Source organism: Mauremys mutica, chromosome 16 (genome assembly GCF_020497125.1).
Source record: "Mauremys mutica isolate MM-2020 ecotype Southern chromosome 16, ASM2049712v1, whole genome shotgun sequence".
Taxonomy (NCBI): Eukaryota; Metazoa; Chordata; order Testudines; family Geoemydidae; genus Mauremys; species Mauremys mutica.
The window spans coordinates 13,607,572-13,633,987 of record NC_059087.1 but is presented as its reverse complement, the minus strand read 5'-3'; the positions used below and the strand labels follow the sequence as shown (position 1 = coordinate 13,633,987).

General features: G+C 45.0%; 1 protein-coding gene across 4 annotated transcripts in view; it reads right to left on the bottom strand.

Annotated features, from left to right (window-relative positions):
- Window positions 1-26,416, bottom strand: part of ULK1 (unc-51 like autophagy activating kinase 1) — a 133,205-nt gene that overhangs the window by 76,131 nt on the left and 30,658 nt on the right. For all 4 annotated transcript variants that reach the window (XM_044989747.1, XM_044989748.1, XM_044989750.1 and 1 more), the window contains 2 exons: window positions 7,423-7,455; window positions 5,637-5,673 (listed from right to left, as the gene is read on the bottom strand). In XM_044989747.1, the coding sequence (XP_044845682.1) occupies window positions 5,637-5,673; window positions 7,423-7,455 (70 nt within the window). The remainder of the gene's footprint in view (window positions 1-5,636; window positions 5,674-7,422; window positions 7,456-26,416) is intronic.

Below are 26,416 nucleotides of genomic sequence, written 5' to 3'. Positions count from 1 at the left end.
AGCTGCCCAGAGCTGGCGGCCAAAAGAGACCATTAGATCACCTAGTCTGACGTTCTGCATAACAAAGGCCATAAAATTTCATCCAGTGACTCCTGAGTTGAGACCAATCACTTGGGTGACACTTTCCACTGCTCTGCTAACCTACCAGGCAACATAGAGCTGTACGGTACTCTCTCACTTCGATACATGACACCAGATGAGCTACAACAGAAGACAAAGTCAATAGAACTGCCAAAAGGAAAGACATCGTACAGTGAAATCAAATTCTTGTTCACTGGAAGCTGTGCAATCGTAGCAAGCCACGTATCCAAGGGATAGGACTGAAGATGAGGGGAAAGCCAAACCAACGCATTTCACACTGAAGAACACACACACGTCTTTTGCTTTATGATGGGATGGACAATTAGAGTTGCTTTGGGTGCAATGGAGAATTAAAATATCGCCTAACGTTTTTAATTAGAGGGCAGAATGGATGAGTAGGCTTAAAAGCCTATTCTCCCAATGATAAGGGGTTTTTCATGTGTAGCTCACGTTACCATTAACAGGAATTACCGGCCGAAATACTCCACGAATGGATGGGAAAAAGAGATGCCACAATTAAAGAGCAGTCAAGTAACAGCTCCGTCCAGCAGGGAATTCAGGCTAGAGAGCAGAAGTTTGCTTGGGTTTCTGCACTTCAGTGAAACATGAACTTTCGGAAATGTTTAACAGGGGGACGAGCTTTAAAAAAAGGAATTCTAAATCTAAGAAGGGCAGCGAAGGGCCTACACACAATGACAGGTGACTGTACCGGGCAATAAGAGAACACCCAGTCAAACAGCCTCGCAGGGAACAGGCAAACCAGCATGATATAGGACGGGGGCCCAGTCAGATGTTGCCGAGGCAACAGATATGAACATTCCATGCCTCATTTCCCTGTTAGCAAACTCATTCTGGAAGTTCGTTGAAGGCTGGATGCCAAACCAAGCAGAGGAGCTTGGGAGAAGGTGGCAGGAGACAGAGAGGTTTAAAAAAAATAAATTAAAAAAAATTTAAAAAAAGCTAAAGCAGCCTGAATAATCTTAAGAGCAAAACTACTAATCTGAAACTTCTGTTCGCTGATACTACAGAGGTACGAGCAATGCATTGCTTGAATACATCCCTAAAAGATGTCTCCTATGTGATTTGGAGAAAGGATCTGCTGGTAAAAAATTCTCTAAATATAGGTGTTGATAAGGATCAGTGGTTTTTTTTAAAACATATGGAGTTCACCTGATGAGGTTTTCCCTTCGGTACATACAGCTCACTTAGGTTTTATTAGCCACTGTTATTCATAATTGTCGCCTAGATTTTAAGAGTCAGAAGCAAGACTACACATGTCCTTTAAATTTATTCTTACCTGGTAGCTGCTCCTCACAACTGTAAAGTAATTTTAGGGAAGGAAAAAGCCTAACATAACCACCTTTGAGTAACCCAGGGATCAAAGCAGCAACCAGCAGCCCATTGGACATTAAAGCCCCCAAAACAAAGAGGTTGAATGGCAACTAAAATTAAAATGTCACCTTCTAGAAGTGACTACCAATCTCCTTATTATCGTCAGTTTTGGATTTAAAGAAAGCAAGTCATGACAGCAAGCAAATGAGTTTAATTAGCAGCCTAACCTAATTGCATAGTGCGCTCCACTTTTGTGCTGCCATGGTGTGCACGTACAGGTGGCAATACAAGCAGGAGCATGTTCTATAAACCGCGTCTGGAAGCTTAACGTTCAAATGGGTGTGTGTGTGTGTGTGTCTGTATACACGTGCACGGTTCTGAGTCATGGATGCATAGCTCAGTGGTTTACCCTCTAGAGCAGTGGTTCTCAAACTGGGGTTCGTGAACCCCTGGGGGTCTATGAAATGTTATAGGGGGTTCTCGGAAAAAAATTCTCTAATGGCGGAAAGAGCTGGCCCTAGGCATCCTGGGCAGCACGGGGCCAGCAGTCCGGAGCCCCTGGACTTCCAAGATCTAAGCAGATCAAAGCAAATATATCCATCACACTGAGGAGATTTAAAATTCAAGACTCCTTATAAGAAACAGAAAGGGAAGTGGATATTTTTTGCTGTTTTTAAAATTAAATAGGCAGCTAGTATTGTTTTTTTAAATTATTATGAAGAGCAAGTTTAAGCTTTGTTGTAATGTGCCTTGTTTGCCTGGACTGCTCGAGACTTCTGAATGCTTGTGTAGGAGGAACTTTTTGAGTTGGCTTCTTAAATACCTTCATGATGTTTCACATCTGATACTCCTTGGTGAAACATAGGAGTCTTGTCTTATAAGAGGCTTATTCAAAGTGATACACACTATGAAAGTGAGATATTGGAAGAGTGTTGCCATTTTCCTAATGTAATAAAAATACTGTAATAAATAATAATAGTGTGTAATATGCATGTCATAAAAACAAAATTTATATTTCCCAGATCACTGCTTTTATAATTTATACTCAGATAAAAGGAGAAAATCCCTGGAAAAATTCATTTTTAGGAGAGGGTTCACGAGACTTGATATTCTAGTGAAAGGGTTCACAGGTTGTTGAAGTTTGGGAACCACTGGCTCTAGAGCAGGGTTTCTCAGCCCTTGGGTCATGACCCAAAATTGGGTCACCAGAACGTGTCAAAGAGTTGTGTGGAAGGCCTGGGGGGTGAGGGAGGAGGGAAGGGGCATGGCTAGGCCAAATCTGAGTGGCACAGCAACCCCATATACCAGGTTGCAATGCCCGGTGCAGGGAGCTGAGCCGAGCCCAGCCAGCCCTGTGGGACTAGAACCAGGAGCTGCCAGGGTGGTGTATATTATGCTTCATGGGTAAGAAATATTTAGTAAGCCAGATGCTTTTTGTGCTATTTACTAAGTCACAACAGGCCATCAAGGTTTACAGCTGGGTCCACAGAGGTTGAGAACCGTTGCTCTAGAGCTCAGGTCAGCTACGCTGACAAAAGTTAGATACCATGGGTGCAATTTTCCTACTGGCTTACAATGGGACTTGTGCTCCTAACTCACCCAGGTTGTGCAAAAAAAATAAAAATAAAAAAATAAAAAAAAATCCCACCCTACAAGTCAAATTTTCAAAACGGGCAGAAGCAGCCATCTGTGCGCATACAAGCAAAGCCTTGTGCACACCACACAGGAGACTGCTTGAAACCATGGACTCCTACATTTTTATGACACTCCTCACCTCTTGTCTCCTCAACTGTGCCCCCATTTCATTGCTACCGATCACAGATCGTAGTTAGTCTAGTTCAACAATTTTAATGCCCTAGTAAAGCAACTAAGGGTATGTCTACACTACCCGTTGGATTGGCTGGTCGTGATCAATCTATCGGGGATCGATTTATCGCGTCTAGTGTAGGCGCGATAAAAATCGATCCCCGATCGCTCTGCCGTCGACTCTGGAACTCCACCGCAGCGAGAGGTGGAAGCGGAGTCGATAGGGGAGCGGCAGCGGCCAACTCGCCACTGTCCTCACGGCCAGGTAAATCGACCTAAGATACGCCGACTTCAGCTATGCTATTCGCATAGCTGAAGTTGCGTATCTTAGGTCGACTCCCACCCTTAGTGTAGACCTAGCCTTAGGTTTGGCTATTTTTAAAGTGCTCCATTATTAAAAATTCCAATTATATTCAGCAAAAAAGCTCCAGAGTACAAACACATTAATTTGGCACTCATGAAACTGTCCCTACTCCAGGAAAGATGTTCCATTTCTGCACATCATTACCTAATGGATGTGAAAGCATAACAACAGAACTAACACCAAGCAAAACTCAGAATTAAAATGCAAGTCTAGCTCCCCTCTGACTCATCTCTACAAAAATTATGTGAAGAGTAAAATGATGCTTTACATTCCTTCAGCTACCAATACCCTTCCATAGACTAAAATCAACAGTTAAATGCCATTTGCTAATGCTATCCCATATGAATGGGCTGGAGCACATTAGCATGAGTCCTGAATTCATCATTCATGAGACACTGAAGTTAGCTCCAAGGCAAATGTGAATTCATCTTTTAATCCTTCAATTTTCACAGTGTCCAGTCATCATCTCATTTAAATAAAAAGCCTCCAGTAAAATTATTATTACTATTATTTTAATACCATCTCATAACGTTAACAACAAATGCAGAAGCCACCCTTGATTGGCACTGTTTGTTTAAAAATGACCCAAAAGCCACACAGGAAGAGACATTAATAAATACTGAGAGCTTTAATCTTTCAGTCAGCCTGCAAGACAAAAACAAAACACTTAAACGACAATAAGTTTTAAATCCAGCATAGCTCCAGCAAAGCTACTAGTTAAGCATCCAGGAAACAGGCTCTCGTCTCTTCATTCAGACTCCATTCCAGTCTGTCTTTCAATAGGAGCCTTGAGTTCTAGATGTTGTTTATTTAGGCCATGATCCTGCAAGCTGCTCAGTGGGTCTCTGGACTGGCAGAGCTGCTTGTAAGATCAGTGTCTTAGTCCCTGCATCACAAGTTTCATTAGTTTAAGCTGAAAGTAAGAAGAGGACACACAGCCGCTACCACTATCCTGAAGCTAATTAACACAGATAGGTCAAAAACATCTGACTATTGTGCTGTACAAGTTTCTAAATGTTTGTACTTATCACCACTCCTCACTATGCAGGCTCAAAATTTCCCCTCGTATTTCAATTGGATGCACACTGTTCTTAACTTTCGACCCTGTACTGTTGGATAGTAGTTCCATATGCTGTTAAATACATGGGGTGTTACATCCCAGAGGTGGCTGCATTTTGCCTATGTTTGTTTAAAAAAGAAACGTCCAACTTTCTTTGGGATCCTTGAAGATGAAACACTATCCAAAGGCAAGGCATCAGTATAAACAAGTTCGCAATTTTTTTTTTCCAGCTGATGAGCAAGATGCCAGTTGCGCCTAAAGCAGCTTGTAGTCATTGGTGGAATTCAAATAAACAGTCTAATTACAATGACCTTATAGATTAAGCAGGGTAACTGCGGACAGCAGCCCATTCCCAATAGTCATTATTGACCTAAATTGCAGAGCATGCCAGCAATCCTAGTTGGCTTCCATGGACTTACTATTTGCAAAGCACATGTACATTCACCAATGAAGAAGCACTTGGCAAAGGGAAAAGAAGAGCAATGATGCTGTATTTGTTTCATAGGGGAAAGGATCAGCTCTGCACTCTTCACATAACACAAGAACCAGGGGTCACCCAATGAAATTAATTTGCAGCAGGTTTAAAACAAACATAAGGAAGTACTTCTTCACACAATGCACAGTCAACCTGTGGAATTCATTGCCGGGGATGTCGTGAAGGCCAAAGCTATAACTGGATTCAAAAAAGAATTAGATAACTTCATGGAGGATAGGGTCCATCAAAATGCAAAACCACACTCTGGGTGCCAGATGCTGGGACTGGATGACAGGGGATGGATCACTTGATGATTGCCCTGTTCTATTCCTTCCTCTGAGGTGTCTGGCATTGGCCACTGTTGGAAGACAGGTACTGGACTAGATGGACCATTGGTCTGACCCGGTATGGTCATTCTTATGTTCTTATCTTTCACAAATTCCATCAACTCTAACAAATAAAAATTCAAAATGTTTCCTTTGAAACATAAAGGATGTCCTCCCCTTTGGTCTACTTACTGTGCAGGTAATCAGCTAGGTCACCACCATTGCAGTACTGGAAAGAGAAGAGAACAACAAAAGTTTAGTTAGCCTTGGGCAGGGTGGCAAAAATTTAAAGAATAGAGGAAGCAAAATTAAGTAAGATGGGAACTCCACAATGATGTTTATATCATGGGATCAGGAAAGGAACCTGGGAGTGACTACGAGTAAGTATTCAAAGCTCACTCAATTATGCTCCCCCACTAGTAAGGAAACAGCCAATGAGGTCTCAGTTTGAAGAGAACATAAGAATATATATAAGGTTTGGCAGCTCTACAACTATAACGTGTGGAGAAGTTGTTCTTTCCATGAAATTGCTCATTAGTGAATAGTAGGTGGTAACATATATTCCCCTTCAAGATAAAAAGTCTTAGCCATCAAGCCTGCGCTAAACAGGCATTCCAGTAATAGGGAGATTAAAAACAGCCTAGCGCTTGAGCTCTGTTGTGCTTGAACTTAGTGTGACGATGCACCCCATAAGGCTTCCTGGAAATATGCTTATGAATGTATATATGACATAACTGGAAAATGTTTTATGCTAAATATGCCATGTAACATCTCTCTGCAAAGGTTATGATCTACTGAATCTATTCATACTATTTGTACGCACGTGTCATTGTTGTATTCCAAGTTATGAATACTGGCTCAGTACTTGCTTGATTTCTAAGTAGCCTTAGCAAAGCATTTGGTCAGCTTCTTGAGAAAGAAACGTGCAAATTAGTGCCCAGTCAAGAAACACTTAAAGGACAATGAATCTTGGAAGGCTCCAATCCACATAAGAAGTCTACCTGAGGTCGTAGCATGTAAACAATGGCTGCTGCCTGTAAAAACTGAGTCATGCATGGACATGTGACTTGCCCACGTGACTCCAAAACTCCATCTTGGAGCTGGACTTTGAATAAGAGAGAGGAGGGGGGTCTCGACCCCCCAAGAGAAAGTCTATTTAGACCCCTGGGAGACCCCTCCATTTTGTCTTCAGCTGGCTAAAGAGATAGCCTCTCCACCCCGCAAAGATACCTGAAAAAAACTGGAACAAAGGACAGTAACTACTGGGGGTGTGAGTGATTGCTGGACCCAGATGAGAAGGAGACTAGTCTGTAAAAGGAAGCTTACCTGAATTCCTCTCAGGTAAGGTTTTTAATCTGTATTCAGTTTTCTTACTGTATTAGACTTGCACATTCTATTTTATTTTGCTTGGTAATTCATTTTGTTCTGTCTGCTATTACTTGAACCACTTAAATCTTACTTTCTGTATTTAATAAGTAAAAAGTGATTTTTTTAATCAACCCAGAGTATGTATTAATACCTGGGGGAGAGGGGCAAACAGCTGTGCATACCTCTCTATCAGTGTTAGAGAGCAAACAATTTATGAGTTTATACAGGGTAAAATGGATTTATTTGGGGTTTGGACCCCATTGGGAGTTGGGCATCTGAGTGTTAAAGGCAGCTTTGGGGCACGTGGTTCAGACCCTGGGTCTGTGCTGGAGCAGACTGGCGTGTCTGGCTCAACAAGACAGGGTGCTGGAGTCCCAAGCTGGCAGGGAAAGTAGGGGCAGAAGTAGTCTTGGCACATCAGTTGGCAGCCCGAAGGGGGTTTCCGTGATCCAACCCGTCACACTTAGTGTGTTTCACACACCCCCTTCAGCCTCACGGACGTGCACCTGCAGATTCGATAGCAAGAGGAGCTCCAACTAGACCATGAAACAAGGAAACTCTATCCAAATAAAAGGTCTATCCGCTTTGTCAATGTATCAGAATAACTCACCTCCATAACCAAGTAGACAGAGTTTGTTATTTCCTGGGGGAAAAGGAAAAAAACAAAAGAAGATTTAAGCATTTGAAGATCAGAAAAGTTAAAGCCATTGTGCACCTGAAGGAAAAAAGTAAGTTAGTAGTTTTGGGAGGTAAAACCTCATCTCTGCCTCATTATCCCTAAACCGGGGATGGGAAACTATCACATATCTTCCTTGCAATGGGCGTTACGAGGATTAATTCAAGAAGATGACGTGTGATAATGAAAACGCTATGTAAGCGCCAAGTACTTCACACAGAGTTAAGCAAGTTATCCATTTCTGAGAGCGTATCCCTTTAACAATGCAAGTCTCTTCTTCCGGCTTTGGTCCTGGTACTCCTTTAGGGCTCCCAGGGATTACCAGCAGCTATTTCCATACAAGGAGCACCTACGTTAGGGAAGAGGAAGGGGTAAGGAAACGTGCATTTAGCTCAGAATTGGAGGTGGTGCTGAGACACAGAATTGGGATCTGCATTTCAAACCCCCCAGCTCAGGTATGTTTGGAGGAAAAGTCTTGGTTTTGCCAATTGTGGAGGTTGGAGGGCAGAACGCAAATGTTAATCTAAACTATCAAGTTCAAAGTGTTCAAATTTTGGGCTTTTGGTTGGAGACAGTTCTAATTAAAATTTATCTTAAAGGAGTTGGGGGGCAGGGGGGAGATCAAGGATTCCAGGAGCTACTAAAGAATCAGCCCCTGAACCAGTAGCTAAGATACAGGTAAGATTCTGGGACACATTTCATTCTAAAAACAACATAAGAATGGCCATACTGGATCAGACCAAAGGTCCATCCAGCCCATTATCCTGTCTACCGACAGTGGCCAATGCCAGGTGCCCCAGAAGGAGTGAACCTAACAGGTAATGATCAAGTGATCTCTCTCCTGCCGTCCATCACCACCCTCTGACAAACAGAGGCTAGGGACACCATTCCTTTCCCATCCTGGCTAACATGACTCAGTAATCAAGGACATACAGAAAACCAGCACTTCCCAGACTGCTGATGGTGTTTGGCCTTTCCTTTGAGGCCTTACAATGTAAGCAAGGCACCAGGGAATCCTGGTTCACACAGATTGCAAGTTCAAATCGAAATCTTGCTTTAGCAGTGTAGCTTTTTTGCCTTATTTCTAAATAAACGTGAACATAGAGCAATATTTAAAGACACCAACACATTAAAACGCTTGATGTCAGCATGTGGCTAAGGTTCTCTCCAAATGTGGAACTTTGTGAGAGCCAAGTGAGGCATCAAATCCCAAATGGACAGCTGTTCTTCTAGAGTTTGGTATGTGCACTGCCTTGGAATGCTCTCTCCCGCCTTAAATCTTAAATCTTCATCGGTCCCCCGTCTTGGCTTTGTACACTGCATACAAGTATGGGCCCTATGGAGCAGTGTTAAGAATGGAGAGGGCTGTTTAGAAGAATACATTGAAGGGAGCAGCTATTTACACAGTAATTCAGTGCTAGCAGCTTCTCACTCCTAACTACACCTCTACCTCGATATAACGCTGTCCTTGGGAGACAAAAAAAATCTTACCACATTATAGGTGAAACCGTGTTATATTGAACTTGCTTTGATCCACTGGACTGCGCAGTCCCCCCGGAGCACTGCTTTACCACGTTATATCCAAATTCGTGTTATATCGGGTGGCGTTATATCGAGGTAGCGGTGTACATGGAATTACCATGAGCAGGTAGGCCAGAGGTGTTATCCTTACTACCCCTCTGATGAATGGGTTATTCTCAACCTCCTTTCCCCAGCAAAAGCCAGACAGGCATTATGAAGGAAGTAAAAGATTCAGTAGAACCATGATAATAGTAGGTACACTAATATTTTCTATCAGAGTCGGGCAACCTAGCCTGAACCAAAGACACAAGCTCTTCCAAATTCCCGGAGGAGTTCAAATCCTGCTCAGGCCTCTATGGAACCAGCAATGTGGTCTTCAAAAATGGGACAATTATCAAGGTAGATGTGACATTCATTCTTTAACAATGGCCCTAGTTTTTCCTTGTCACTCCTGTGTCTCCTTTAACATATGATTATTGAGGTACTGCCTCTGGACCCCGAACAGAGCTCCATTGTGCTAGAAACTGTACAAAGAAATAAAACACAGACTGTCCCTGCCCCTGAGAGCTCACAGTCCAGGACTATGACAAGACACAGCACAGGGTGGGGACAGGACATTCAGTTGCTAAAAACATGCCTATTTTAAGCTCTGGACACCTGTAGAAGAACACACCCACAAATGTTATTAATTTAAGGGTAACATTTTTCAGAAGTGCCTAATTTAGGGGCGTCAGTCCCACTGACTTTCAATTAGCCTTAGGCACCAAAGTCACTTCTGAAAGTTACCTTAAATAATCATCAGCCAGAGGCTCTTCTGCACCCTCCCAGCCTCTGGGTCCCCATCTCTAGTCTATTTACAGACTCCTTAAATGGGTCTTGCTAGGTATCTCTTAAATCAAGCGGAGGAAATAGCTGTCCACATCCTAAAAGCCACTCTCAGCTCCAGTAAGACCGGGCACTGAAAACAATGACTTATCTACCTGGAGGCGCTTTGACATCTGAGGCAGAGCAAGGAACTAAGCCCCTCTACCTTGTCCCAGACCAAAACCTTAGCTACCAAATCATTCAGCATCTGCTATACTGTTCCCCTCTCTCTGCAGGGCTTCAGCTTCAAAAGGCATCAATCTTCACCCCACCCCCTCAAAATCGAAGCTTTAAAAGCAGCCCCAGCCCCTCCCCATTGCTCTTTTCATCCCTGCCTGCTCAAAGGACTCTGCAGTCTGTCAAGTCTGTGTCATAACAGCTCCTTTTGTCAAGGCCTTGCCCACCTCTTAGTAGTTCTGGTTCAGATGTGTAGTGGAAATGACATTTAGAGTTTCAAGGGTTGCAAGCAAGAGTGAAATATATTTTTGTTGACCTTTAACTACCTGGCATGCAAAGAAGCCAAGAAACAGAAGCATGCAAATAAGTGGCCTTCCCCCAACAATGCATTAAGAGGGGATGCAAATGATCAGCACCCTGGCAGTGTATGTTCCAATAGCTCCCCAGGTCCAAAGTGCTCCCCAGACCCAAGGGCTGGCAGTTCACGGCTTTCACAGCTGCTCCAGTTACCAGGCCAAGCTGAATTTTAAAAGGTCTCTTTGCGTTTGGCCCGTGAGCAATTTACTGTGATACTTTCAAGAGCGTCTTTGTTGCATTTCTGTGTAGGACGAGAACTGCATGAGACAGGGCTTGGATTCCAACCCTTGCATTTAAAAGAAGTGCACGCTTCAACCCAACCTGCTTTCACACACTATTCAAAAAGTGTCTGTGCTTCCAGCACTGACTGGGTGTCGGAAGGTCTGGGGATTATTCCCAATGTAACACAAGCTTCCTGAATAGCCAGAGACAAGTCACTCAGCACTCAATTTTCAGAAATGCTGAACACCCAGCAACAGTCATGAACTTCAGCTGAAACTGTGAGAGATCAGAACATCTGAAAAAAAAAAAGAATCAACGCCCTTTTAACCTCTTTGTGTCTTAATCTCTCTAGCGAGGGTGGTGGGAGGATTAATTCTTTACCAGTGTAGCACACCAAGATCCTCTGATGGAGGCATATTCTAGTTTATGCAAGTTAAGCACCATACATGCTTGCAAAACCCTCTTATAATTGATGAGACAGGAGCTAGTATGGATGGGACAGATCTGTTAGGTTATTGTATAGTTTGGTCTTCCACTTCTGTAATTTGTTTTGAAGTCGGTGGAAATGAAACAGAAAGGGATTTGGTTCGGTAGTTGGTGTGTATACATGACACTTAAATACAGCTCAGATGCTATATAAGTGCCTGGATAGGTAGGAGAAAGACTCCAATCAACTTGCCTAGCAACAGAGTGTGACCTTTATGCTTCAGGTTTTACCATTCCAGCCTAGGAGGCAGAAGCAGCAAAGAAATACCTGAAAGTCACTCGTCAGCCAGCAAGCTTCTAGCTGCTCTAATTAAGAGATACAGTGTACCTCCTCCAGCGACAGCATTGTCAGTGTGTTTCCAACCTCGTTAGGAAGCAGTATGACACTTCTGCTGTAGATCAGGTTTGATGCAAAATTCCTGCCAAGATTGTGCGCAATCATTCATCATTTCTGATGGAAAGTGAAATTGTCTCCCCTCGTTCCCATTTTTTAAAAAGCTACAGATTCATAACCCAAAACGTGCTGTGTGCGTCACTCTTCCATTTATGACGCAAACATTTCGCGTGAGCCTCGCTCCCAGCTCCTCTGTAGTAGGGCTGCGTCTGGGGTCAGGGAACAAACTGAATGGAGCTTGGGGCAGGGTTGCATTTGAAATTTAGTTATCTAGAGGGGGTTTGCAAGTACACACCGGGAGGCTTTCCTTACTTTTAGCCAGCATTATTTACATCAGGCAGGTGTGGGGTATCATGCTGAAGATCGCCAGCGCCAAACTAGAGTCATACAGTTTGCTCGGGGAAAACTCACTGGGATTGTAATAGATGGAGAGTTTAACAAAACTCTTAATATTCTCTCCTTTAAAACTCATTTACAAAGACCCTTGGAAGTTCAGAACCGAAACCAGTTTCCTTTCACTTGTCATCCCTCCAGTGCAGGTGGGTTTTGTTCATTAAGAAACAAACAAAAGAAGAAAAATATGGCAGGCCAGACTTGGGCCTACCAACCGCTATGGGCCCTTTGAGGCAAACTGAAATGTCCAGAACATTCACTTGCATGTTAATCCCGAGAATATTATTCCAGGTCATTATTCCATTGCAGAGCTAGTGTAAAAAAGCCATTGAGGGTGCTCTGCTTATGGCCTCTTGCTCGTGTTTGCCAGTTTCTGTAGCAGCAGCTAATTTTGCCACTAGTTGAGGGAAAAAAATACATGGAGACAGCACCTTCGCTTCTGCCCTCTTCTCAGGCAGCAGCAGCTCACTGACTGCAATCCACTTCCATGCAATACGCGTACAGGTGTCGTGTCAGAGGGACACCGCCAAAGGCGTTCAGCAGGACTATGAATCACCCTGGATTGTTGCCCAATTGGTAGTTCTGCCATTAGAGACTCTAGCAGTGAAGTTTCCCTTTAATCGGTGTTAAAAATAAGGAAAGGGGAGGGAAATAGTTACTGACAATCTACTGTCTGCAAACCAACATACATGCACTGGGAGAGACAAACCAATAGTTAAGGAAATAGGATTTTAATTAAGCAATGCAGCAGAAGTTGCTGTAGACCAGCACTGTGCTGGAATCCTTAAAGTAATGTTGTACAGATGTGGAAACTATCAAGGATGGTTCAATATGTTACAACATCTAAGGCCTAACAATATCGTGACCCTTTAAATTCCCCTTCCAGACAGACTGGAAGGTGGCATATCAGAAGTGAAGCAGACATATCAAAATTAGTTTTTCCTGACCTAGTTTATAATCCTCATACCACTGCTTTAAAAAAAACTATCAAGGATGTTTGCTCTCATAATGCCATCATTCTCCTGTCTCTATCCTGGCGCCTGGCCTACAGCCAAATTTAACACAATGGTTAGGAGACAAAAGGTAGAGGTGTCATTTTTCTTACAATTATGACAACCCCATTCAATAACGCAATATTTCCACAGGTCTGTATGGGATTGGTGATAACAAGAGACCAGAAAAAATATACAGCCCACCTTTCCTTTCATAGAAAGACCTTAGTAAGTTTGAACAGAGTAGAAAAGAAATACAAAGCAGCAGCATGGACAAGGAAGTTCACATGCTCAGTGCCTTTGTGTAAATGCCTTTTGAATCCTGCATTAAAACTTTGTCATCAGGAATTTAAAACATTTTGACAGCTACAAAGTCCAGATCTTGAAAGTCACCAGGGATTGCTGTATGGGGCCTATTGTTAAAATTTCCTCATTCTCAGACACAAACTAGAAGTCAAGGGAGAGAAAAATCTGCCATTAATGGGTCTCAGCACTGACCTGAACAGACTACCGTGGGGAAATGAGGGGGTAGGGTCAGACTGATGCCAAGCTTATCCTTGGTCTCTCTTCAGAGATGCCCAGCATGATGGCTGCCATCTTGATTCACACAGCAGGGACTGAACTCAGGACCTCCAGAGCTAATAGGAGGAGATGCTACAGTTTGAGCTAGACAGCCAAGGCATCCCTGCTGGTGGCTGGAGCCTTAACAGACTCGCATCCTCTGTGGATCAGGCACAGAGCAGGGACCAGTAACACACACTCACCAGTGGCTCATCGTGAGGATGGTTTGATAATGTGGACAACAGTCAACTCAGATGTGCACAGACTCTAAAATCATTCCATGGAGGCCACCAAAATAGTAACAGCTTACAGAATTACAGCTTACAGCTGGCCCAGACTGGTAGTGACCAAATCTCACAACCGACCCCACTATGTAAAATTCACACATGAATGTTGTCACTAAATGTGGACTACAAAGGCCTTCACGTTCAAAACAACCTTATGATAGGATTCCAATGTAAACTACCTTCACACTGCAAAACAACAACGCCTCTAAGCAAAATATTTATGTAGGCTGGTGGAGATGACCTAGAATACTTCAGCTTCCAGAGCTGTCAATCAGGTACCTCACAAAAGCATTAAGCACCTGATCCAACTTCCACTGAAGTCAAGGAGTCCCTTTCCATTGACTTCAATGGGCTTGAATCTGGACCTATATTTACAGAGATAGTCTATTCAGGATGGAGTCAGTAACAAATGGAGACACAACCTATCCTGGACATTACCCGAACGACCAACCTTGCCTAGAAAAGATCACACAGGCAGAACAGCTACGATTACTGTACATAACCAAACGTTTGACAAAGCAGTTCCCATGGACTAGAATTGATGAATGACAAAGCACTGTCCACATCAAAAACCATCTAGCTAATAAAACAGTCACTGAGAGGTTGTCACTTTATTGGCCATGAAGTATAGTTTCTGGAAACTTTTCCTATTGATACAGTTTCTTTTACAGGACAAATACAGTTCCATAGTCAGCCCAGAGGGCTGAAGGTAGCCTTGCTAACAGGAATACTTCTGCTCATGTGTGGAAAGGAATCTTATGGAGATGGATCGTGCAGCCAACACCCCATCAGCTCCAACAGACAAACCCAGATACAAAAGACCTCCTGGCTTGGGAGCTTTTCCTCTGGCTGCGAAGGCTCCTGCCTCTTACAACAGATGCAGAATGTGCTGCTTACCCTGGCCTCCCAAACTATCTGGAGACAGCTGCTGAGTAAAGATAGCCAGGGATATATAGGCCATCTGTTATGAATGAGATTCGCATGAGGGCCCACTGATTGCACCAACAAAAGGAGAAGCCTACAATATAGTTCAGAGCCCAGCCTCAGGGTTACTAAATGGGTGTGGGGAAAGATAATGTTCGATACAAGCTGAACTTCAAAACAAAACACCACCACCTAACATTACCCCCCTCCCCCCGGCTCTCTCTGTGGATGGGCCCCGCACCACACCGCACCCTTTTCTTTTGTTGGTGTAATCAGTGGACCCTGGTGCCGTGGCTGCCTCTGGAACACAGTGAGTATGTGGGTAAACACCCATGGCTGGCCTGTGTCAGGCTGCGAAAGTGCCGTGCAGACGCAACGGGGGCAGGGTCACAGAGCTCAGGCTCCAGCCCAAGCATCTACACTGAAATATTACAGCCCCGCGGCCCCACCAGCCCAAGTCACCTGACATGGGCCAGCCGCAGGGGTGTAACTGTAGCATAGATAAACCCATGGATAGAGAAAGGAATCCCCACTTAGCAGGTCCTGTCCCTTGGCTGCCTGAAAAGCCTGCAGCTAGTATGTAGGTCCCTGTTACCAGCTGGATGGATTTGGGTGATGGAACCTGGCAGCAGCACCTGCTACATCCTTAGACAGGAGGGAAATGTCTCTAAATGGTTAAACCTCGCTCCTCCCACCCTCTGAGCTGGGACTGAATAGACTACCCTCTAAAAAGAGGAGGGAAGGCTGGTGTTATTGCTCTGTCTTGATGCAAGCATTTGGACTGAAGCAAGATAAGAGACAATAGCCACATTGATCTGAATAGCAGGAGCACTTATCAATAACCACCTTTCTCTAAGTAACTGTAAAATAAACACAGCTGGAGAACATTCACAGGACTTTTGGCCTAACATGCAGCAACACCATGGAGAGTGTCCCCACACTACTACTACCCGGTTGGTCCACATGGCTCCCACCCACACCTTGCTCCTAACCATGCACCTCCTTCATTTCCCTGGTAGTAAAGAATTGAGGAATATTTTTAGACAAGCTATTGGGAAGGCAAACGTTCATTTAGATGCAAAACAAACAAACGTTGGGGGACGGGGACGGGACACGAAGTGGAGAAATCACTAAGTTAATATTAACTGGTTTACAAGAATGTAACATTCTCTCTGCACAGATATATGGTAGCATGGCAGTGCCACTGCACCCACACACAGCTTTAAAGACGTATCAACAGGGGGCAAGTTTCAGGAAGGACCTTTGTGACCTAGGCCCTGCAGCTGGAGTGGACCAGCAATGCACCACCAAGCATGCAGCAGGCGGTAGGGCTGACACCTGCTTCTCGCAGAAGTCCTACATTGGGAGGAGATGACACACTCATATCACCTCATATACTCCAGGAAGCAGAAGAACTTATGTGCGGGGGTGGAAAGCAGAGAGCAGCTGGAAGTCACATAACAGACTCCACTCGCCATCCTGGAGGGCATTTTCCAGTGTTTTGGTGGATCCAGGCCCAGCATACTCCAAATTCAGCACTAATTAAGACTTACACTAGCCAACTAGAAAAGCCTTCTCTCGGCCAAGGTACAAGAGTTCGGATCCAAACTTCAGAGGTATCCAGATCCAGAGCTTTGGTATGCAAAAGAATCAGGGCATTACACCAAATACCTCAGTGCCAGATCTTACTGGGTTGTGAGAGACCTGCAACCACCCGCATAGAGGGGTTGTGCTTCTGTAACCCACACACCTTCTGGGTGGGGTGTTCTGTCCCGTCGAGTGGCACCAAGACCACTTAGAGAAAGTTAAAATGAGTCTGCTCTACAGCCTTAGGTAAGAGCTGGTTGGCTCTTAGCTCAGGCGGTAGAGGCTCATGCACTAAGCTCCAGAGGTCCCAGGTTCGATCCCACCCACCGACGACTGGGATCTGTCAGCATTACACTTCCATGCTGTCTCTTGGCCACACTTTGCCCGCACATTCCCATCTCCCTCAGTGACAGCTGGACCCAGAACACTTCTTGGTGGAAGGAAGGTCCTGACGCATGGAGGTGATCAGAAAAAGGAACGGTACCACCTCCACTTGCCCCTGCAGATCTCAGGGAACCCATGTAGATGGGCTTCTGTGGGATCAGCAGGAGTATAAAGCAGTGGTGTCCCTTCCACACACCATGTACTCTCTGCTTGCGAGGACAATGTGACCCGAAGTCAATAGGAAAAACAATTATCAAGTTTCTAAGTGGATTTCATGAAAAGAAGGAAAGTGCTCCACATATAAATAATTCCCTAGGCAGCTGTCCTCAGTGTCTGGTTGCATGTTGGTTGAAAACCCCTCAAGATAAATAGCGTAATGTCAATTTAATTATTATTCACGAGACGACATAATAACCAGCTTAGCCAAATGAAAGCAACACCATTCTGCTTTCCTGGTGGCCCCCAACCAGGTGAAACCTCAGTTCACCTGAAGGAGACCATCCATCATCTTCTGACCAACACAAGTCTTCCAAAATGTAGCCATCCCTTCAAACAAGAGTCTCGCCTTCTCCAGGCCCTAGTAGCCTGTAAGGGTATATCTACCCTGCAATGTAAGCCCAGGGTTAATAGAACTTGAGTTAGCAGACCCAGGATTTGTTAACATAGGGCTTGAGTGTCTACACTCTTGCAACCCCAGTTTAGGAATTGTTGAACCCTGGGTCCCAACCAGGGGCTCCAGCATCTACACTGCACCATGCAGACCTGAGTCCAACCACCCACTAGCACCCTCCTAATATGTGGCCACTCTAGTCCTTTGTTGGTAGTGCAGTGTGGGAAAACTTGACTGTCCACCAAACTTGATTGTCCAGAGAACAAAGAAAATTGGCACGTGGGATACTTTCAATGGAGTCCCACAGCACAAGTCCAGTGGTGCTGTGTCTACACTGCAAAGCAATAGGGCTTGAACCCTGGGTCCCGGCTGGACTCAGGCTCAGACCCTCTTCCTCCAGGGTGTCTGGGGTCTGAGCTGTGGGTTAGCGCAATTTGTGTTTAGATGGAAGGGGGGGTTAGGCCTGAGCCTGAGTTTGAACCCTCGGCTCACATTGCACTATAGACCTTGAACAGACACTCAGTCCCTGGTCTGACAGAAATTTTAAGCAGCACTTCTAACAAATTCCTGAGATTTCAAGCCCTGAGTAAATCTTGTTCAGTGACTGAAGACTTCATGTCAGCCCCAAACATTAAAACAAGACTCTCCCTCAGAACATGCCTGGGCCTTTATGGAACAAGCGCCTAGAGCAGGGGTCCCCAACGCAGTGCCCGCGGGCGCCATGGTGCCCGCCAGGGCGTCTAAGCATGCCTGCGTACTGGCCGGCGGACAAGCATCCGCCAAAATGCCGCCAACAAGCTGTGTCATCCAGAGGTGTCGCCGCCGAAATGCCGCTGATTTTTGGCGGTATTTTGGCAGTGACGCCTCTGGATGATGCAGCTTGTCGGCAGCATTTCGGCGGCGACGCCTATTGACGTTGCCGCTTGTCGGCAGAATTTCGGCGGATGCCCGTCCGCCGCCACGGTCCTCCACGGCTCGTCGTCTGGTGCCCGACAGACGAAAAAGGTTGGGGACCACTGGCCTAAAGCAACCACTGGAAGCTGCATCGGAGACACTTCTATGACACAAACCACAGGAACAAAACAAAAAAACAGCGTAATGTGTTGCAGCAAGAACCCACAGATGAAGTGGCAAACTTTGACAGGCTGCCATAGTCCTGCTGAGATGCAGATGACATTAAGTTACTGCTTACAGGAGAAAACATGGGTCAGAGTGTGTTCAAGACTCCCACTTCCTGGGACAGTGGCTTCTTGCAGGAGCTACGTTTCATCATGTCAGGGGCTTAACTGAGATGCCACCTATACCAGTTGGTGCCCTCAGCTGGCCAGTTATTACAGTGGCAGTAACGTCCAAGAGCATGTGGTATAATCGTTGCAGCAGCTGTGAAAGGGCAGGAAGTTTGTCTAAGGAAAAAGAAGCAGCACCCTGAACCAGCTGGGACTTTCCAAAGCTCTGATATTAGGGCGGGAAAGGGAGTTGTCTGTTTGCTAATAAAAACAGATGTTTCTTAATATGGTGCATTCAATATTTGTAAAAAGAAATCTCTCCCGTTCAAACCAAGCAATGTGTAGATTGAAATCCCTGTGTTAGAGCAAAATTTTCAAAACAGTGATGCTAAAAACCAGAAAATCTAATTTGCTTTTCTCTATTTATTCTGTATTTCCTTTCTGGATATCACTCAGGTCACAGAGCTCGAGCCCACTCCTCTCCACCTGGAGCAGTGATTCACGCTGGGGCAACATGTGTAAAATGCTACCAAGTCAAACTGGTCCTATTTGGCACTGGCGTAAGTGCTACGCAAGGTACAGGGCACTGGGTAATCAGGTGGTGAGACTACACTGGTCAGTTTCTCCTTCTGATTCTGCTGCACTAGCACAATACTGAATCCTTTCCATTACAAATATCCTGGAGGTATATTTAAATCCAAACAAAGAGTTGTTTTCCTCGAAGGTTTGGTTATAGATCTCATAAGCACAGTTCTGTTAATAGGTCCTGTAAAATTTTTGTGTGTCTTAAATGGCAAATCCTAAACCTTGGGCCTAAATTAATTTAATCTAATCTATCATAGACATTTGGGGGAGATTTTCAAAGGCACTACTGGGAGTCATTTGCCCAACTCCGACTGGACTGTCAATGAGAGTTGGTTGACTAACTGGCCTTTGTAAATTTCCCTTTTTATGCCTATTTACTACATAGTTTTCAAATGTCTGTTTCTGGAAATCAAATGTACTTCAAGTCATTGTGAAATACTGATTATAACAAAGAAACAAGATTCTCCCTTAGAACAAGTCTGGGCCTTTGTATACAAGAAAACTGACAGTCAGAAGCCAGAGAGAAGCAGAGCCTGAAACGTCCAGCAGTTTAACAGCAAAGAATGGGAGAGAAGAAATAACTCGTCTCAATGTTCCTTTGCTGGCTGCTGCTGCGTTACAAGATACATCACGTGCCGACTACATTTTCACAGGAAAACACATTCAGACCAGCCTGAAAAAGCCTCCAGCCAGTACGATTCCCCACTTGCTGGTGACATGTAAGTTAGAAAGGGATTAGAGACTCTATTGGTTACATAACTACAAATTGGCGCTACATCTTTTTGTCTCTGTGTACATGCTACTTCACCTCTCAATACCTGCCGTGTGATTTCTCATCTCACGAGCAGCCCCTACTCACCATCATCTGGGAATACAAAGATGGACTGGAACAGGCTGGAAGGTTTTCCTTTCTTGTAGGTGTAAGATGCTTTGCTAAATAGGATCTATAATGGCTTTAAATTCAGCGTCTTTCATTTCCTACAAGTGATACTTAATGTCTAGTTGATTACTAAGATGCTAGCTCAGGTGACTTAATTCCTCCTGTTGTCCTGATGCTAATTTCTTTACTGGCTACAAGGCAGCTAGATGCTCAAACTGTCCAGACATGACATTTCAAGCATGAGTGGCCTAGAGGATAATACATGGACTGGAATTCAGGAGACCTGGGTTCTTTTTCCAGCTCTGTCACTAGCCTGCCGGAGGATTATGGACACTCTGTGACTCAGTTTCTCCCATCTGTAAAATAAGGATAATGTTTGTGATCTGCTTGGTTAATTTGTGAGCTGGACACTTGATCCACTGGCCAAACCTCCTCAGAAGACCCAAACAAAAATAAATGACACACAAAAATCTCTCTCTATCCAGCCTTTTTATAGGGTCCCACTTCTCCCTTGAGGGCTGTCCATCTTACCCTTCTCCAGGGAGTAACAAGCACTTTGCTCTCCACAGACCACAGCTTCCTTTTCCAACCCCTTCCTCTTGGGTGCAAGGTGGCACCATAGACGAGCTGGTGGGGTGGGAGGGTCTTCACTCCCCTTTTGTCTCCATCCCTGGGACCCTAATACCATATAGGCTACTGGCTGCCCTCCAAACTCCAAATCGCCCTGCTCTTCCCATTCAGACTAAATGTTTTTACAGTCCAATCACGAAAATTTCATAGTGCAGGTTGTCATAATGGAAATGCTGACACAGCCTAAACACCAGCAGAACGAACAGCACCTCAGCAGTAACTGGAGCTTCACTGTCCAGTTCAAAACACAACCACACTCCAGTTTCCGATTACTCTTTGGAGACATCCCTTAATCTCTCTCGTTACAGGCTGAGTAATGCTGCCTTTTCTAGAAGGAAGCTACAGAGACTATTAACTCTCCCTGTCACCAGCTCGTGAGAGACATAGTGTCATGTGAGGAAAACACAGGTAGAAGGCCCAGTCACCGGACTATAAGAACATGGTGAATAAAATATAGTGATCATAATTTCAAAATTGCAACAAGGCCACTCCATCTAAAAAATATCACCTCACTATTCAGAGGGTTATGATTAGTGGAAACATTTGCCAGAGATTTCCTTGGCCTTTAGAAGAGTGTGGACACCTAGGAGACCTTTCATTTATTTATTTGTTTTTGTTGGTTCCACGAGATTATAAAAAACAGTTACCTACGCACCAGTTAAACCCCTCTGAATACAGAAAAGATGATTCCCTAGACTCTCAGACCTTCCTCCACAAGATTATGGAATCTTCACCAGGTTTTCACAATTAAGCCCGACCAAATCTTCAGTCAACAGGGTCAGGGCCGCCCGGGGAGTGGGGGGGGGCACACATGAGAATAGAGTATTCTATAGTATTGCAACTTTTTTTTACGGAAGGAACCCCCAAAATTGCTTTGCCCCAGGCCCCCTGAATCCTCGGGGCAGCCCTGAACAGGGTATTGACAGTTAGTCAATAAGGTGCCACAGGAGTCTTTGTTGCTTCAGTCAACAGGGTATTTCCTGCATGTGGAAGGAGATGGTGGCCATGCATAGCAGGGATTCCCATCATTAACATCCACAACTGAGGCACAGAGAAGATTGTTTGGCCATCCAGATATGCCTGCATGAGACACCCAACTCACAAGGCGATATGCCAACTTCACTTCGGGACAGAATAAGAGAAGGGTTTCGATGGGCCTGAATGACCTCAGAAGTGCCACCTCTCAGGCAAAGCATTTTTTTTTTTTTAGTGATTTCAAATGGCATACTGGAGTCCTGTGTCCTGAGACACAAATGTCAAAAAGTAATTCCTCAAGAGCAAAAAACCCAACGTTAGCTGGCATCTGAGGCTGCCAGGCACAGCGGTGGCTTTTTGGCCGGTGATACAGGACTCGGCCAACACCATAAAGGAGCCAGAGCAATGCAGCAGGTCCCTGTAGTGCATGAGAATAAGCCCAAGGACAACAAGGTCACACAAAACCATTTTCAAGTCAAAAGGATAGAGCCTATATGGGGGGAGGGGGAAAAAAAATCACACACAAGGTGCGGGCAAACCACCAAAGCTGCACACTTGGCCAATCTCCTTCCGGCAAAGGACACCATTCAGGCACCCAACTAATTTTAGCCTTTGATCCCACTGACTGTGAGGCATTGCTGCCTGACAAGCAGGCTCCAGAAGAAGAGAATTAGGTCATTCTTTGCTGGCTTTGTGCCTTTTCCGAGTCTGGCATTGGATATCTGATCATCTAGCCCAATGGCCTTCTCTCATGCAGCCTTTCATCCAGTTGCCCCATGGTCTGTTCAATGTGCATGAGTCCCGCAAGGAAGTTTGGTCCTGCAGGGCCATCAGTATGGCTGATGCTGCTCAGCTCTTTGTCTCCTTTTCATTCGATCCAGGTGGTGGAATTTCCTTGTTTTTCCAGCATAAGCTTTCGTGGGTGAATACCCACTTTGTCAGATGCATGTAATGGAAATTTCCAGAGGCAAGTATAAGTATGCAGGCGAGAATCAGTCTGGAGATAACGAGGTTAGTTCAATCAGGGAGGGTGAGGCCCTCTTCTAGCAGTTGAGGTGTGAATGCATCTGACGAAGTGGGTATTCACCCACGAAAGCTCATGCTCTAAAACGTCTGTTAGTCTATAAGGTGCCACAGGACTCTTTGTTGCTTTTCACAGATCCAGACTAACACGGCTACCCCTCTGATACTTGCTTTTCCAGAAACCAATGAGAGGTGCAATTTTTCGACCAAGCCTTTGTGGTAGTGTGGGGAACTAAGGCGGGGTCTCTTTTCCAATTCCTAGTTAGTGGGCGATGTTTGTGAAACACTGACAGACCCTGGTTGTCGGCAGGCGGGATCGAACCTGGGACCTCTGGAGCTTAGTGCAAGAGTCTCTACCACATGCGCTAAAAGCCAACTGGCTGTTAGCTAAGGTTGTAGAGCAAACTCATTAATCTCGCTCTCTAAGTGGTCTTGGTGCCACTAGATGGGACAGAACACCACACTCAGAGGTGTGTGGGTTACATTTGCTTTCCCTGTGTTGTGCCTGATGCTGCAGTGATGGACACACTGAATTACTGAAAATATTAATAACCCCCTTACTTAAGTAGGTCCCCTGTGGGAGTAACAGCATGATTAGGTGCATGTCCCGAATGCGATTAGTAATTCCATCTATATAGCAAACCCTTCTCTTTGCAAAGAAAGACAAGATCATCTGAAGAAGTAGGGTTTTTACCTATGAAAGCTTATGCCCAAATAAATCTGTTAGTCTCTAAGGTGCCACCGGACTCCTCATTGTCTTTGTGGATACGGACTAACACGGCTACCCCCCGATATTTAACAAGATCATTAGCGTCTACGCAGACCAGACGAGTATAGGACATTGGGGCAGATATTAGGGCAACTTTGCACTGTGTTACCGGCACAAGCTGCCCTGAAGCCAGCAGAGCTGCTGACAAGGAAAATCACCCCAGCACAGGGAAACCTTCAGGTGGCACAACACCTACATCACCACCGCTCCGAGCAGCTGGCACAGGGGACAAGGCACAACCCACGCTTCCCTGTGTCCTAGTGACCCCAGCCACCGCCGACAGCCTGCAGGCACTTTAAACTAGTGCTGGCAGGAAGCAGCCCAGGACAGAGCACTCCCAAGATCAGGCAGACTCAGAGGCACCGTAACCACTCCCATTCCTCTCAACTGCTCCTTCACCACAGCTGAATATTCATCCCCCCAGTTTCTAAGGCCTTGGCTACACTGGCGCTTTACAGCGCTGCAACTTTCTCGCTCAGAGGGGTGAAAAAAAAAAACACCCCCCTGAGCGCAGCAAGTTACAGCGCTGAAAAGCGCCAGTGTAAACAGTGCCCCAGTGCTGGGAGCGCGGCTCCTAGCACTGTAAACTAATCCCCACGGAGAGGTGGAGTACCTGCAGCGCTGCGAGAGCTCTCTCCCAGCGCTGGCGCCGCGACCACACTCGCACTTCAAAGCGCTGCTGCGGGAGCGCTTTAAATTTTTGAATGTAGCCAGGGCCAAAGGTCTCATCACACAAGTTCCCCCATCCAGCAAGTTACATGGATTTCAATTTATTAGCCTCAAACAGAGGAAGTTGAGTTGATCCACACATGGGGGTCGAACCCCTGGTTCTAAGGAGCCTAGTTATTTCCAATCCTGATCCTTATGCCGCTAAGCCATCATTATCTCCAAATCCTTGTCTCTTTAGACTGCCCTTCCCTCCAGCCCTGAGGAGTGACACCCCGTTCTGCCCTCTTTAAAAGGTGCCTGAAGACCTCTATTTCCTATCTGATGAGGCTTTTAGGATACATCAGCAGATTGGCAGCATATACTATAAACCAGATGTGCCACTAGGCACCTCTGTTTGAACTCCATTGGACAAAGGTAAAAGGGTAACAGCACAAAAGGTCTATCCATGGCTTAAGCACAGAGACACAAGCGAAGTTTTCTGAAAGCAGCTGGAGCCAGGAAATGGTGGTCAATAAAATGAGTGGGCTTTGGAAAGATAATGAAAGGGACGCTCTCCCCTAGGGGTTTTAAACAGGAGCAAAAAATCTGTGTGTCTTGAAAGATCATTGAGACAAACTACAGTACTTTCTCCACTGTAAAAGCGCTCTCTGTTTCTCCCCGTCCACGCATTTATATTGCATTCGTTATAGTACTTTCTGAGTGCCTCCACACCTTGAAGGCATTTATCCTCAACACTCTTGGGAGAACAGGAAGTGCTGTTATCTCCATTTTACATATAGGGAGCTGGAGCACCGAGATGCTAAGCAACTTGCCCAAGGTCACACAGGAAGTTTGTGACAGGCTGGGACTTGAATCCGGGTCTCCCAAGAGCTAGTGCCCAAAACACCTCTCTCCAAAAGGTGGGCTAAGAATCTGTGATCATTCAATGGGAGAAATAGTTTGATTTAGGGCAAACCCAAAATCCAACTTCTCCAACTGTTTATTGCTCCAAGGACAGGTTTGCAGCTCAGATCTATTCTGCACGTGCTCACAAATGAGTATGTTTAAGGCAAAACTCGATAAAACCCAATTCCATCCCCTCCTTGTGCAGAGACTGTCTCACTGGGATCCCTGGACCATGCTGAGCACATCAATGATAGTTGAGCACATAATAATTGGAACATATTTTTCATTTTATGAGCCCATTCCAATTTAATGAAGTTACAGTTAGACACTCCCCTCACAGCTCCTAAAAGCCCAGATACGGTCTCCTTATGCATCATTAAATATTCACCTATATCAAATGTCATGCCAGTAAACATCTTATTATTATTCATGATCCAATATCATAAAGCTCTGTGCAAAAAGGACTGAATGCAGCAGTTTTCTGGGGTGAAGGTGGAGAGGGGGTAAATAACGGTGCCAGGGAATAGGCATAAGCAAACCTGATGGAGTTACTCAGTGTTACTGTAGAAGAAATCTAGTATTACATCAGGCTTTATTTTCACAAGCAAAAAACCACCGAAAATATCCGCTTTGGGTGCAATCACTAACCTACACCCTCTGTGATTTTCTCAACCATTTCCTTGAGTGTACAGGAGTAAGAATTAAAGAAGCCACTGGTGACATGGGTGGCAGAGAGGAGGAATAATTAAAAAAACAAAAACAAGATAATACTACAACAATGCAACTGAAACAAAAGCCACAGAGCAACAGGAAGACTAGCAAAAACTATTTATAGCTTCACAGTAGCGAAGGCCAAAAATACTAAAGTAAGGGAAACGTATCTTCAGTTTTATGCTTCAGGGAAATAAAAGTGCAAGTAATTGCAGTTGGCTGTTTTCATAGGGAAATAAAAATGAAGCAATCAAGTTTGCCCTCAGAGAAATACAACCAGTCAGAAATGTTCCCATTCGGGGTGTAGAACCACCACACTCCAATTTCTCCTTTCAAAGACATTTATTTAGGACTCCCCCATTCTATCACACCAGGGAGTTAGGGGGAGCAGGAGCTAAACAAAAACATTTTGAATGTTGGTGACAGAGGTCAACCCGGCAATGCAACGATGTAAGGAAATGAGAACTGCAGCAATGAACATTTAGAGGCAGGACCAGTAATTGGGGTGCAGGGAGTGCAAATGGAGAACTGCACACACACAAAATTAGGGATCCCACTTCCCCATGGCAACCTCTCCCCGACCCTCAATTCTGCCTCCTTTAGTATCTCTGCATCTCCAAGACTGCAGCTTTACAGACTGAAAGAGCTCACACACACCGTGACTGTGCAAGACTTTTTTGCAACCATCTCCACATCCTGTACAGGTTTAAGAAACAGGCTTCTCAGGACAGCGGGGCTCTTGGCACAAGACAAAGGGTGATCAGATAGCAAGTGTGAAAAATCAGGGTGTGTGTTTGTGTGTAAAATAGAGCCTAT